This window comes from Corythoichthys intestinalis, chromosome 4, assembly GCF_030265065.1.
Source record: "Corythoichthys intestinalis isolate RoL2023-P3 chromosome 4, ASM3026506v1, whole genome shotgun sequence".
In the NCBI taxonomy this organism is placed as follows: Eukaryota; Metazoa; Chordata; class Actinopteri; order Syngnathiformes; family Syngnathidae; genus Corythoichthys; species Corythoichthys intestinalis.
The window spans coordinates 46,715,884-46,732,169 of NC_080398.1; the positions used below are offsets into that span (position 1 = coordinate 46,715,884).

Here is a 16,286-nt window from a genome sequence, read left to right on the forward strand (position 1 = left end):
CTCCTCAACTTTGAAGGACGCTTGATGTGCTCCACAGAGAAGCTTTGTGTGAGTTGAGAGGAGGAGAAAAAAGAAGGGGGCGCAGCATCCTGGCTGCCCGCCTGGCACGCACGCCGAGCAGTAAAACTAACGTCAACTAGTGTGCCATAACTGGGCAATAATGGACATAATAGGTGAAAGTAATTGAGACCGCGTGACCGGACTCCCGTGAAGACAGCAGGTAATAACACGCGTTTAAACTCGAGTCACGTTAGCAACCTTATGCTAGCTCGTACTAGTACAGTTAAACGTGCGCTGTACTCTGCATGGCTAATTATCAATAGCTATCATTGACATTTATACACGCACGCGCAGTGGTTTTCCACAAAGAGACCCGGGTGGTTTATTTACATCAAGTCCTTGATTCATTACATTAAACTGGGAGCAATGAATAAACGCGTGAACGCGCACGTGAGCGCTTGCTAGCTACGCTAACATGCTGGCGTGTTACCATTTGCCGACGCGAACTAAAATTATGACAATAATTGTATGTATTAGGCGTCGAGGGTTACAATGAGAAAAAACCGGCAAGAATGACATCATTGTAAGCGTTGAAGAAGTGAAGTCCGAATCAATGGCTTGCAGTGACTTTACCTCATGTCACGTTACACGGCGTTGTAAATTGTGAGAAGTGAGAGCGAAAAGTGACAACAGTAACACAATACAGACGTACATTTGATCTCTGGGCAGCTGCTTTCAGACGTGGCAAGAATATTCACGCTATACTTGAGTAGAGGTATAGATACGTGTGTAAAAACGGAGAGGCTGGTAAATGTAGATGAAATGGTTTTACTGTCAAAATCCGTATGAACGCATTCGCTTACTATTGACGGCGATAGACGTCAAATGTATTTAACTGGTAGAGTTGGCAGTGATCATTCGCTGGCTTTTCTGTTTTATTTTAACGTCAAAAAATTCTCGGGCTGACAATTTTTTCCCGACCGGTCTAATCAGCGTTCATTTCCAGTTGCGCATTCAAAATTTAAGCCATCCTTCTCATTCCTCTTTCATGCGGATCACACGATCCCGATTTTAACATATTAAATTCATGTTCGCCTTTTTGTCTATATCTTTTTTTAATCTATTATTTAAATCCAATATCTCAATGACATCGCATTAGAACATCGAAATGCCAAGTTTAAATTTTTTGCCCAATTAATCTCATCCCAATTTCAACACATTACTACCCCCCCCCCCCCCCCCCCCCCCCAAACATAGAGTGGCCAATAGTCCTCTTTTGTCCGGACAAGTCCACTTTTCATGTCCACTCCATGCCGGCTGGCAGAGTTTTATAAATTCATGAATATATCCAGCTTTCATGATTTTTTACGAGAGTGTTTTATACAATTAGCCATCCACTCGAAGGCAGAACTGGATCGTTAAGTTTATTTCCTATTATTGTCGATCATGTGTCTTCTGTTGTATATTTGTTTATATGTGTACACAGAGATACAGTATATTGTATTAGTCTTGTACTAATTGTTCTGCATTTGTGTATTTGGTTGAATGTTAGTATTATATTGTAAGTAACTGTGTTTTTTATGCCTCAGGGTTACGTCATCTATGTTAATAAAAGGACATTTCAAATTGACACCGAGGAGTATTTCTTAACAATTAGCGTGTGTTGAAACTGACTGACACATTGCGCAGAGTACTACGATCCTGCGCTGCCTGTGACGTGTTCCCAGAAAGCCTGCCCAGTTGTTAACAAGTTTTTTACAATCAATACATATATAATCAAATGCTCATGTACCCAAAAGAGTAATGAAGTCGAAAATACCTTTATTCTAATTTGGATAGAAATTTGCGCATGTGTGCGCAGTCACAGATTACATACATACATACATACATATATATCCATGGGTCTGCATTATTTTGTTATTATAATTATTAAATTTTTGTTTTTGTGTGCATTTTTATTGTTTATTTTTTTAGGAAGAATAAAGCCTGTTGAGTAACCTGTAACCTGTTGAGTAATAAAATTATTGCTATATAAAACTGAATTTTTCTATCCAGACGGAGGAGGCACACTTTAAATATATTAAAGTCATATTGGCACCTTTGAGTGAACTTCGAGTAAAATTCAAGTATCTCAACGGCGGGCCAGGTGTCCTCTTTTTTGGAAATCAAAATATGGTCACCCTACCAAACATGTTTAACATGTTCACATTTTCAACCAAAAAGTCATTAACTGTATACATAGTTAGTTGGGTTTTCGTTTCAAATGTGCATTTAAAGCTGAAAAATTAAGAGCAAAATAACAGTCAATAACCAATTACCATAATGTTCGGACTATAAGGCGCACCTGAGTATAAGATGCCACCCACCAAATTTGACTTGGAAACAACATTTGTTCATAGATAAGCCGCACTGGACTATAAGTCGCAGCTGTCCTCACTATATTATGGGATATTTACACCAAAGGATAACCGGCAACACTTTATTTGACAGCGGCATCATAAGACTGTCATAAGACCAAATTAACCTCCATGCTTCAATGTTTCAAGAAGCATCATGGGGCCATCACTGCTCCCTTGAAGGACAACCTCCACCTTCTGTAAACACTGTTGTCGTCCAACATGCCTCCTAGCATGCATTGCAGCGATATAGATGTAAATAACAATTAAAATTCATGTTCTGTTTTAATTATTTCTTCAGTTACTGTTCCAGTTGTTTCATTAATTGCTACTTATGGTATTTGGTAACACTTTATTTGACAGTGGCGCCATAAGTCTCTTATAAGACCATCATAATTTTGATATGACATGATGAAAATGAGCATAAATGAACGCTTATGGCAGATGTCATTTTGTGTCATCCGGCTAATGATCTCACTTTTGAATGGATGTAAACGATCCCAGCTGGACATAAATGGAGTTAGTGACATACTTTGCTGGATGACACTTCATGACATCGGTCATATGCATTCACATTAATGCCAATGATAGTGTCATGTCATAATTATGACGGTCTTATGGCAGTCTTATGATGCCGCTGTCATATAAAGTCTTACCTATTAACCCAGTAAATCAACAAATAAGCCGCAGGATTCAAAATGAGGGAAAAAAGTAGCGGCTTATAGTCCAAAAATTACGGTAGTCAACTAATCACAGAAATAAATGGTTAATAGTTGACTACAATCGTTTGTGGCAGCATTAATACTGCCATTATTTAAAGGTGATCTCCCACAAAATTCCAATTTTTGCCACTGTTTCGTTTATGAACATGTCAACATGAGTGTGTGACCTGGATAAAGTTTGTCATATGTAAGTCAAACTACTCTGCAAACAAGCAGATTTAAAATCAGTTGGTATGTGACACCATGCTTTATTAGGCAAGTACCACCACGCTTTATTAGGCGAGTACCTCCCTACTTTGGTCTCAGCAAAGGGTCATTCATCTCAGGAGAACAAGAGAAAGATTTGATTCAGTCAGCCACCTATTAATGAGAGTTGAATTAATGAGACCTTTGCACTTGAAGAACGCAAAATGACCAACTAAAAAGGACATTCTGGGCATTTTCAACAGAAATTGTCTTGCAATCCTGATAAAATTAAATCACAGGTTATGAAACACAATATTGAAAAAAAATGATGTAAGGTCTTAATGTAGTGTATACTACTAGAAATTTCATGCATCTTGTATGCGCGGTATTGCTCTCCCTTATCTAGATTGCCTCCCTAAAGGGGAGTAGTGTAGCACCTCCCACAGTTGCTCCTAACTTCCCACTTATAAACGTCTCCTTTTACTTTGGAATGCGGAAGCTAGGTTCCAGATAGTTTTTTTCGTGCACCACATGAAATAGTGCTTGCTGGCGGCTGCATCGTTTTCATGATTGCAAAGAATTAACGTGACGTTTTCAAGCTTTTAATTCCAAACATTTGACAGTTTCACCATGTAAGCAAAAGCAGACCATATTCTATTGTTTATAGCGTTATTTCTATTTCAGTGGTAAGCCTCAAACCAATTTAGAAAAACTCGTAATTTCACAAAATACATTAATACAAGTAATCTGAATTCATGTTATTAAATTCATGTTATTACAATAAACGAACATAATATGATTAGGCATGTGCCGGTTACCGGTTTCAAGGTTTACCGTGGTATGGAAACGTTACGGTTTCAAAACCACTAAAATTTTCCGTCATACCGTAGTACGGTATTCGCTATTTTACAAGCCTCAAAAATGCAGCGAGAAGTATCGGGCTTGGAGCGGCAGCGCTCACCCCTCCCACTCCGGTTGTTGATGTGTGTTTGTCAGTGACACTATTCTGCTAAACACCAAAAAATAAACACTCTAAACAAAAGGCATACTTTTCTTGAATTTATGGAGGTCTCAAATCATGGTAACTGAAATATACAGTTTTAAAACGTTGTACAATGGTATTCTACACGTGTGAGTAGCTTCATTAGCACAAACAAAACAGAATGTGAGGAAGTCATCCATGAAAGAGTTCGCCAAAAACAAAACACACATTTTCCTTTCAAAATACAAATTAACTAAAAATTTACAAAGACGAATGTTAGCCTAGTCTTAGCTGGGAGAGCAACGTCATCGAGGTTATAAATCTCACGGCCACTGAGAAACAAGCTTGAATGAAGGAAAAGGGATAACATCAAAGATCGCTAATTGTGACAGATGATCTTGCCCTAAGCACAAATGTACCCTCGCTGGAAAAAGGAGAGGTCTCGCTCCCAGTGTTTTTAGATGAAACCTTTACACAACAACATTCACGTTTTAACTAACTTATCCATTTTTAGCTTATTAACTTATGAATTCTGCGTCTTTTTAACACAAAGGCATGACATGAAGACTAGAGTTGACACAGTTGCTGAAAATGGCAAAACTTCACTTGAGCTTTTGCCTCCTCAAAAAAAAAAAAAAAAAAAAAAAAGGTAGTCAATATTTTTCTATTTTATTTAGAAGTGTTTTTACTTTTTTATAGCAATTAATTTAGTTCTTGCTCCAATCTTGAGCAACCTGAGCTGTGGCTGTGGATAGTCTATAAGTTCTATTTATTTTAATTTTATTTAAAATATGTTTTTGTTTATTTATATATTTTAACATAATATTCATGTTCCAATTTGCAAATTTTTCTGAAAAATAAAAAAATCCCGGAATTTTTTTTTTTTTAACCCATACCTCTCAAAATAACACATTTTGGAGCTATAATTGCAATACCTTGATACCGTAAAACCGCAGTATTTTTGCTCACGGTTATCGTACCGTCAAAATCTCATACCGGCACATGCCTAAATATGATACTGGGCTGTGACAATGGAATAATGAATACATTTTTTAAAATGATTATTCTAATCTTAAATTCACAAATGAATTGGGTAAAAAATTAAGAAATTGACTGATATGGGTTTTTCAGGACTGATACTGATACCGATAATTAGTAGTTAGAGTTAGCCGTATTCATTTGCAGTAAAAGTGCAAAAATTGGCGTAAAAAATTAAATGATGCAAACACTGAACTTAATTAAAATGCCTAAAGCATGTTTATTGAATCACACAAATAGAAAATAATATTTCCAGAAGTGCCTGAATTTCCCAGACTCAGAAACATCTCTTATAAAGTTGAATAAAAGGGGCAAATAAATAGCTCTCTGAAATTTTTGCACCGAAAATAGAGTACATCAAAAATACAGGGAACTCTCGCCGATAGTTTTAAATTGGTTTTTTTCATATTGGCCAGTCGGATTGATTTTTTTCATATCGGCCAGTCGGATTAAATACAAAGGTCTATTCAGTCAATTTTCCAAATATCGGCACTAATAATCGATCTATCTCTAGTAGAAATGTATTTATAAGTAAAATTGATTGCAACATGTTTTCCTCAATTACTTGTCATTAACCAGATATTCATGTTTACAAGTTTTTTAATGATTAACACAACTAAATAGACAAGATTTAAGTAAGATGACAGAAAGAGCAAAAGAGAAAGATAAGAATCCCACACACCTGCACAAACAATTAATCCTTTATTTCTCCTATGTGAATCTCTCATATAATGATTACCGTAAATTTGGGACTATAACCCGCTACTTTTTTCCTTCATTTTGAATCCTGCGGCTTATATTTCAGTGCGGCTTATTTGTTGATTTATTGGGTACTTAATAAGTAACAGTTTATTTGACAGCGGCGTCATAAGACTGCCATAAGACCGTCATAATTATGACATGACACTATCATGGGCATTAATGTGAATACATATGACAGTTGTCATTAAGTGTCATCTGGCAAATGATGTCACTAATTCCATATATGTCGATCTTGGATCTTTTAAATCCATTCAAAAGTGAGATAATTTGCTGGATGACACAAAATGATATCTGTCATAAGCATTTATTATTATGCATTTATCTTATGGCACCACTGTCAAATAAAGTGTTACCAAATATCATAACTAGCAATCAATGAAACAACTGGAGCAGTAACCGAAGAAATAATTAGCACAGAACGTTAATTTTGATTGTCATTGACAACTGTAGCGCTTCAATGCATGCTAGGAGGCATGTTGGATGACAACACTGTTGACAGCAGGTGGCAGCAGAGGTTGACTGTCTCCCTCAAGGGAGCAGTGATGGCCAAATTAAGCTTCTTGAAGCAATGAAGGGGGTTCATTTGGTAGTATGACAGTCTTATGATACCGCTGTCAACTAAAGTGTTCCCGGTTTATATCTTTTGGAGTAAATTTCTTATAATACAGAGAGGACGGCTGCAGCTTATAGTCCATTGCGGCCCCATCTATGAACATTTTTGTGTCAAATTTGGTGGGTGGGGGCCTATAGTCATGTGCGCCTTATAATATGGAAGTTATGGTAGATAATTTTGTGCAATTTTAGAGCCATATTTTGAGAGTTTTAACAGTAAACCTACCTAGCACCATCAGCGCCATCAGCTCCTAATCAAACCTTACAGGAATAGCAAGCTGTATATATTTGCTTGCTTGATATTAATTCAGTTTTATTCTCCTGTGACCTAGACATTCCAGATGCCTCGAGAAGACAGAAGGCTCCATGTTGGAGTGTTGTACAGATGATTTTAACACAGTTTGCGGGTGAGTTTTATTCCATATTTTACTCGATACACAAGTTCATGCTTTTGTTTCTTTACCCTCCTACTTGGGCTTTGGTCTTTTTGCGAGAGTCCCCCAAAAAACCTGCGTATTTGTGTGTGTCCTCCAGAAACAATCATCATTTGTCATTCACTCCTTTTTCTCATATTAGTATAGTCAGTGTAGTATTGTTGGTGTAACAAAAATGTAACCGTCAGTTTTCTACACAAAAAAGTATCAGTCAGTTTTATTCTGTGGTGACACATATCAGTAAATATCTACGCTTAATTTGTATCATGATGTCCAACTGTAGCCGGAATATTAAGTGACTTTCCTGCATTTCCTTTAGCCCAGCAGTCACTCTGGTCACTGTAGGTGGGCCATTGGGCAGAATTTGACTGTGTAAAGAGGGTTTGACCAAAACTGAAGAACACGCAACATGACCGTGGCCAATGCAAAGTCAGGCTCAGGTAGGCCAATGGCCTCTGGCACATGAACCCTTTCATTTTGTACAGTATGTTGTTTTGGATATTTTAATGTCGGTCTCATTGCGCAGTACTAAATGACAACCTGAGTGTTTTGGTTTTCTTTGCAAAATATGCTGTTTGTCCACTTTCCTATTTTTGTTGTAGTCCCTCCTGTATGTGTTGAAATGCATTTCGCATAAATACTATTATGAAACTACTGGCTAGTTCCTGCATTTTGTAAGGCTTTTATTCAATAACAGGGCTTCCTGTATGCTTCGGCAGATACGTTAGTGCAAGAATGTTGCTGTGACTATCTGCGTGCGAGCATATTAGGGAATGTCAACTGGCCCATTGATTGACCGTCCTAGATTGTTCCACTGTTTTATTCTCAGTGTTTTCATTAGCTGTGTTCTTGATGTCGTATTTATTTTCCCCTATCAAGCCATGCAGCAGGTTCTGGACAACCTGAAAGACCTGCCCACAGGCTCAGTTGCGAAAGACATTGACCTTATCTTTCTCCGTGGCATCATGGAGAGCCGCATCGTCCGCTCCCTTGCTAAGGTACAAAAAATATGCCCTCCAGTTCCACCAAGGTGAACCATGAATTGGAGTTTCTTCATTTCCATACTGCTTTCTGTGCACCCTTCCTATAAATGTGACCAAAAAGCAAAGCACATTGCATAACTGGGAGGCATTCAGTAGAGCACAGGCTTCTGTCAAGGCCAAACAAACTAAACCATGTCCATCTAAAGCAGTGCTTCTTAACCTTGCTAAAGGTACCGAACTCCATGAGTTTCACACGTGAATTAATCAAACCCGTTGGAATTAGAAAAATCTTTTTTTTTTTCAAACTCAAACCGATACATCTAAGCTAGCAAGCTAAAACCTAAGTGAATTTCCATTCAAATTTCTTCTCATTTAGACAGCATGTTTTCAAACAGGCCAAAATGTATGTTTTTATCTTTAAGCCTGCAGCATCATCAGACAACTAAACCAAGACTGGCCCAATGCTCATATCTTAAAAATATTTAATTCAAATTTGGAGGAATATATCTTATATTGTTCAACATTAAACCTGCTTGGTTGCATTAACCTTGACCGTGCAGTTTCTGTTATGTTAAAATCTCAAATGATATCAAATTTAATGTAAAACCCTGCACGAAATGATCACCAAATTGGTACACAAAGTCATTTTGTTAAAAAAATACATAAACATGAGTCTTCTCACAAATCCAATAAACAGTGTGAATTTAACAATTTTGCCTTTTGATTTGCTTTCCACATTGGAAAATAAAAATTAAACCCGATTCATTTCACACTGTTTCTATTTTTGTTTTCATTTCGACATACTCATTCTATCACATCCTTGCCTCACATACTATTTTTATGGCGTAAAATGTGACGCAATGTTTTAATTTATTTATTGATTTTTTAATGTAAACGCAGTGCACGTTACCCGTAGGTCTGTTGTACTTCCTCATACCAACCTTCCACTGAGCAAACCAGTTTCTCTAGGATTAGCAGTTGAACGAATTGGAATAAAGCCTGTAAATTGGGACTAACCAGTCCAAAACCTGGTCTAAAACGTCACTTTGCATGGATATTGTCAGCGTCAAAAAATGGGTCCCTGCGTGTCTCAACCTGCACCGAACCCCTTAGACTGACTCACTGAACCGAGGGTAAAAACCACTGATCTGAAGTATAACCCCAATTCCAATGAAGTTGGGATGTTTTGTTGAACGTAAATAAAAACAGAATACAATGGAGAGCTGAAACGAATAATCGAGCAACTCGAGTAACTCGAGTTTAAAACCTGATCCGAGTAATTTTATTCACCTCGAGTAATCGTTTAATTTTGACATCTCTAAGCATCACGTTTTGCTCGGACTACTTTTAATGCGGGACAACGCTCTGATGTCACATGCGTAGAGGAAGAAGCAATTAAAAAAAAAAAAAAAAAAAAAAAAACTTACTGCAGCAAAAAATCAAAATCCTATCAGGACTTACAGTTTAGACTAGCTTAAAACTTAACTAGAACTTCAATTGAAACACGTGGGAAAAAAAATCCTAACTTTTAAGTGATGTGTGTTATCAAGCGTAATGGCATTTTTAGGTAAGAAATATTATTCTAATCAGTGTTGGGCACGTTACTTTAAAAAACTAATTAGTTATATTACTCACTACTTCTTCCAAAAAGTAACTGCGTTAGTAACTGAATTACTCTATAGTAAAAGTAACTAGTTACCAGGGAAAGTAACTATTTCCGTTACTTTAAAAAGAACTTGTTGTATGTCAAAGAATTTGAAATTTTCTGAAAACATGACCATCATTTTGTAAAGTTCCAAATTGATTAACTACATGTAATAATAATGTAAATACATTGCAAAAATAGATGTGTTAACTGAGCGCAATAAGTGTATGACAGTAATAAACCTTTGGCACAGATTTAGGTAAAACTTTTACTTTTTCAAAACAAAATTTAGACTAAAATTAGAACAATGCAGTGTTGTTGTAAAAACTGTGCCCCACTATGTAATGCGTTTTTCCTGGTAGTTTGGGGAATTTTCAAATTGACCATGCAAATTTTGCACTATTCTTTATTTTTAATGAATATATATATATTCAGTTATATTTTTATAGCTTTTTAAATATTACTGGAGATTGTTATCCTGGATGCAGTATGTGACTTAAAATTAGTGGAATAAACCATACCAATTATTATCTTTTGAATTAATATTAAGAAATTGTTGGTACTGTTAATGTATGAGTTGTATTCTGGCTAAGTTTTTAATATGACAAAATACCTGATCGTTTTTATCAGGAAACAACATATAACAATTTTGTTTTGAAGTCAGGTCATGCAATGGTCTTTTGCAGTAATAAAGTAATAATTAGAGAAAATATTTGAATGAAAAACACTTCTAGGAGCATTGAACAGAAAGCCTATCTTCTTTTGCCACTTTAGACATACTGTATGTGAAACGTAAAAATATGCCGCTGCTCAATCTAGTGCATTTTTCTCAAAATGTCTTGTCGGGTGAACCAAAAATCCTGTGTAATGTCTTTTAAACTGATGAAAAGGAAAAGATTTTATGAAAATATGTCATGTTATAAACACTAAATATAAATCCATGCGTATGAAGACTGATATGTGTGTATGCACAATAATTTTCTGGCAAATGTTTGTCAATATACTCATTGCATCTTTCCTGCTATGGGTTGTTACAATAATTGCAAAAAAAAAACCCAAACATAAAAGACAGAATACCTGTACTATTTGCAAAAATTCTACATATGTTTGTGACTGTTCAGCGTAGATGATGTGTACATTCTGTTTTGGTGTTCACAGGCTCATGAGCGGCTCGAGGAGGTCAAGTTAGAAGCGGTGCGAAATGACAACGTTCAGCTTATCTTTGAGATCTTGGAATCCCTCAACAAGCTACCAAATAAAGATGCTGCTAGTGCCGAGCTCACCCAAATCCTTCAGGAGCCTCATTTTAAGGTGGTTTTCTCTCCTTGCTTTCCTCAGCCACGTAAAGACAGTTCAATTGTACAAAATAGACACTCCTTGTTTTCTTAGCTTGTCAGAACGTTTTTATTCCAATTTGTACCTCGCTTCTATCTTCCACGTCTCAGTTGCTGTGGCGTGAGGAGAAGGGGAGGGGGGCAGTGTTTTAATGGACCAATGGCAGACATAGTTATGTGGGTAACGAGCGGGAGCGAGGACTGTATCGTCTCCATTCTGAGTGAATCTTTAGGACTTGCTGATGCACGTTGTAGTCTCTGACCAATGTTGTGGTGGTTGCTGGGGTAAGAACATAGCTCTTTATTTATCTATTTATTTTTTTATATCGGGACCTTGTTTGATATCTGTAGAGATACAATGTATTTTGTATACAGGGATGTCATTTCTGGCTTGTAGTGCAGGGATTGGTAACCTTCTCCTGTCAGGGCCCAAGTTGGCAACAAATTTGTTAAGTAGCTCTTTTTTTAGGGGAAATAAGTCCTTCGCAGTAGCAGAGAAACTTTGCTAGTTATATTCTTCTTGTGATATCTGTCTATGATAATTATTCATTTTATTTGTATGCATCTTTAACAAGGTTTCCAGGTCTTTAAATGGGTTTTGTCAAAATTCAGGCTTTAAAAGCATTAAACTAAATATTCGAGGCAATAAAAAATATGTAAACTTGACTGTTAAAGAAACTTTTATTTTTTTACATAATTTATCAGAGTTGGCCGATATTATCGGGTAGCCTACAATTTAGGCCGATAAAACCAATTTAAAATGGAATTGGATATTATTGAAATCTGTTTTTCATTATCGGTTTTGGGCCATTATACAGTACATGTTGCCTTCAAAGTGAATGTAGAAGCCTTCTGCCTTTGTTCAAGGGCTGGTGACAGCATAGCACAGCAGTTATGCTTATTAACCATTAGATGTCTCTAAACTAAGATGCTTTGGATTTGTTATATGGGCATACCATTTGCATTCATGGAGCAAAAATTAAATAAACAATAAATGATTGATGATGATTATAAATTATTATGATTACATATCTCATTCACGGTACTGAAGCTGTGTGCCTTTGTTGTTGTTTCTAGCCAGAAGCACTGTGTGAGCCATACAGTATGTAATATAGCAGTGCCTTTTTGGCTCTTTGCACTTGATCCAAAAAACTGATGTTTGCACTATTTTGATTTCAACAATAAATATAGTGGTGCAATATAGGCACCTTTTCCATACTGTAGCTTCGGTTGAAGTTGTTCCCTTATTTTTCACAGAATGTTTTTAGGAAAACCTTGAAGTTGTTACATTTATCATTATTAAAGCATCTAGCGGGGCATCACACTACAATTAGCCATAATATGTTAAGTCCACGACCGCATATATCGGTATCAGATTTTTGGAGTTGTACAATATCGGAATATCGATTAAGAAGTAATTATCTGACAACTCTACTTATAATTTGTGTGTGTGTGTGAAATTATCTGTAGATGGGCATGTGCATTAAATTTGTTTAACGTAGCATTAAAAAGCATTGAATGAGATTTGCTGATACCTGTAGAAAACATGTTTAAGGACAGTCATGTACCGGTAGTTCTGTACTATCGTTTCACAGAATCTAATGTAAAATACAAACCCTTTCAAAATAGACGCCAGTTTACAGTGGATTTTGGCATTACACCGATCCCTTTGAACAAGTGGAAACGCTAATATTGTGACTTGTTTTCTGCAGTCTTTGATCGAGGCTCATGACCAAGTGGCTACAAAGTGCTATGAGATACCTAATGACACTGTAAACTGCACTGCCACCTTGGCCAGTTGTCTAATGCCCGCTGACGCCATTAGGATGATTGGCATACAGAAGAAAGCTGGAGAACCGCTGGTAAGAAAAAAGTCAGTCCCACAACACCGCTTTTTCCACCAATAATGTGGCCTTAAACGTGTGCAGTTGATATTTTAGGTTGAGTTTTGTCCAACTGACCCAAGTGACCGAAATATGCAAAACACTTTCATTCTAGCATCTATGTTGTCATCCCTAGTGAGCACAAAACAGCCACCGTTTAGTTTTCGAATAATCGCCAAAAAGATTAGCCTTGTTTTCGTAAGATCGTAACAAAGTTTACCGACGAGATGTAAACTGGGTTATGTACACTGAAACCAAGGCTAAACTTTTTAGCCTTTGATTTGGCCATTCAAAAGTCTTACATTTACTAATGTCTTCAGCACTGCATTGAATTTGGTCCTGAAGGTCTTAAATACCTCAACATTTTAAGTGACACTGAAATTTCCTCACATTCTAGGAGTTGCTGATTTTTTGCAAGATAGGCTGTAAAATTTTCCCTGGAATTGTAATTAAATTATGTTAGAAGTTCCTAAAAATCCTTAAAATTCTTAAGTTATAATTGATAAAATCAATGGGAACCCTATTTGAAAAAAGAAGTGACTTTCAACTTTTCCCTGTCTGGAAAGTGGGGGAGTCATTAACTCTTTGGCTGTCATTGACGGCAATAGATGTCCAATCCATGTTGACTGGGAGGAGCTCGCAGGGAATGACCGCTGCCAGCACTCCCTGTTAAAAAGTATTGGGCATATATTGCTGTTAATGGGTGGTTTTAGTCCAACTTTTACTAACAACCATGACGCATATTTTGTGAAGTACTGTACTGGCATTAAATGAGTTAATGGTGGATAATTTTTGTCTATTATTATTTTGACTAATTTTTAAATGACAAAAACCTTGCATTGAACATGCGTATGTACGGTAAATGTTTCACATCCACTGTATGTCACACATCCGTTTTTATCCACCATCTGCGCGACCTGAATGACTTTGTCCACACGGCGGCCTCCTTGTGTGTTTTATGACGTGCGGCGGCGTGATAACAAAGCATTTCTTTCAGGGGGTGACCTTCCGCGTGGACCGAGGGGAGATGGTGATCGCGCGGATCCTGCACGACAGCTCCATCGACCGCCAGGGCATGTTGCACACTGGCGACATCATCCGAGAGGTAAACGGCTGCCAGGTGGGCGGCGACCCGCAGCGACTGCAGGAGCTGCTGAGAGACTGCAGTGGCAGCGTCACCCTCAAGGTGCTGCCAAGTTACAAAGACTTACCTGCTCTTCCACAGGTGAGGACATGAACAATATATTAATGTGTGGTTCCTCTTCAGTTTTTTTCAGCTATTCACAAAAAAAAAAAAAAAAAAAAAAAAAAAAACCTCAACCAAGATTTTGTATTTTTCTGAAATGCACTAAGTTACCGCAAGATGACACAACTGTAAAATTTGATAGGTAATTGGAACATTATTTTGTGGGCAAGCTCCCCATCCTCTATCTCCTGGGCATTCATGTCTACCTGTTGACGATTGGTAGGAAGGAGAAATCCCTGAAGTGACTGATCTCAGCATACCTAACTAGAGTAAAGTGAGCCCAATGGGCATCTATTAATAACCCCTCCAAACACTATCTGGGCCCTCTCTTCCGCTTACAGTGACAGTACAGCAGCTGTGGAAAAGCCATGTGACCTTCTTGCTGGCTGGGGAAGCATCAGATTATCAAAGTTGATCTACCGATGAAGACTTTAAACCTAAAAATTAGAATTTTTAAAAATGTATTTCTTACTATTAAATGTTTTCCCCCAAAAGTGGATCCTTCAATTAGTTTGTTTCATTTAAAATGATTTATCTATTTCTTACTGCCAATTGCAAAACACCTGCTGGCAACACCTAACATGACAATTGGATGTCGAATGGCGCCCACAAAATATTGTCCCACAGGCCGCAATTATAATTCAGGTATGAAAGTCTTAAGATTGTCTGCCACTCTCCCACGTCTGGGAAATATGAGCTTTTCTATATGTTTTTCTCAACTTTATATTAATAATAATAAAATCTGAAAAATGAAATTACAGTGGTACCTCAACATACGAACACCTCGACATACGATCCTTTCGACATCCGACGTAAAATTTGACTCTCCATTTGTTTCGACAAATGATGGCATGCTCGAAATAAGATGATTTACACCAGCCTCACAATTTCATTGTTTTCTCCCAAGACGGCAGCACAGCAGATTTTCTTGTGAGAGAAATCAACATGGGTCCAAAAAGGTTAGGGCAGCTGGTGAAAAAAAGATTAAGATGGAAATGATGGACTATATCTAAGATCTTGACGGTCCTACTCCGACCTCAGTTCGCTAGTCTTTATAGGTTAAAGTGACAATTATTATTATTGTAACTCCATCCATCCATCCATTATCTTCCGCTTATTCCGGGGTCGGGTCGCGGGGGCAGCAGCTTCAGCAGGGAAGCCCAAACTTCCCTCTCCCCAGCCACTTCAGCCAGCTCCTCCGGCGGGATTCCAAGACGTTCCCAGGCCAGCCGAGCGACATAGTCTCTCCAGCGTGTCCTGGGTCGACCCCGGGGCCTCCCGCCGGTGGGACAGGCCCGGAACACCTCTCCAGGGAGGCGTCCAGGAGGCATCCGAACCAGATGCCCGAGCCACCTCAACTGGCTCCTCTCAACGCGGAGGAGTAGCGGCTCGACACCAAGCCCCTCCCGGATGACCGAGCTTCTCACCCGATCTCTAAGGGAGAGCCCGGACACCCTGTGGAGGAAACTCATTTCGGCCGCTTGTATCCGGGATCTTGTTCTTTCGGTCACGACCCACAGCTCGTGACCATAGGTGAGGGTAGGAACGTAGATCGACCGGTAAATCGAGAGCTTCGCCTTTTGGCTCAGCTCCTTCTTCACCACAACGGACCGGTGCAGAGTCCGCATCACTGCAGACGCTGCACCGATCCGCCTGTCAATCTCCCGCTCCCTCCTACCGTCACTCGTGAACAAGACCCCAAGATACTTAAACTCCTCCACTTGGGGCAGGATCTCATCCCCGACCCGGAGAGGGCATGCCACCCTTTTCCGGCTGAGGACCATGGTCTCGGATTTGGAGGTGCTGATCTTCATCCCAACCGCTTCACACTCGGCTGCAAACCGCCCCAGTGAGAGTTGGAGGTCACGGCTTGATGAAGCCAACAGCACCACATCATCTGCAAAAAGCAGAGATGAGATGCTGAGGCCACCAAACCGGACCCCCTCAACGCTTCGGCTGCGCCTAGAAATTCTGTCCATAAAAATTATGAACAAAATCGGTGACAAAGGGCAGCCTTGGCGGAGTCCAACCCTCACTGGGAACGAATTCGACTTACTGCCGGC

General features: G+C 38.5%; 1 protein-coding gene across 2 annotated transcripts in view; it reads left to right on the top strand.

The window, feature by feature from the left end:
• LOC130914983 (protein PALS2-like) overlaps positions 1–16,286 on the top strand; it is a 26,267-nt gene continuing 9,981 nt past the window's right edge. Inside the window, exons 1-7 of one of the 2 annotated variants that reach the window (XM_057834604.1) lie at positions 1–220; positions 7,031–7,105; positions 7,457–7,572; positions 8,012–8,130; positions 10,919–11,071; positions 12,807–12,956; positions 13,975–14,202. In XM_057834604.1, coding sequence (XP_057690587.1) covers positions 7,542–7,572; positions 8,012–8,130; positions 10,919–11,071; positions 12,807–12,956; positions 13,975–14,202 — 681 coding nt within the window. In that variant the 5' untranslated portion in view covers positions 1–220; positions 7,031–7,105; positions 7,457–7,541. Of the gene's footprint in view, positions 221–7,030; positions 7,106–7,451; positions 7,573–8,011; positions 8,131–10,918; positions 11,072–12,806; positions 12,957–13,974; positions 14,203–16,286 lie in introns of both variants that reach the window. The other variant, XM_057834603.1, reaches the window with a different exon arrangement.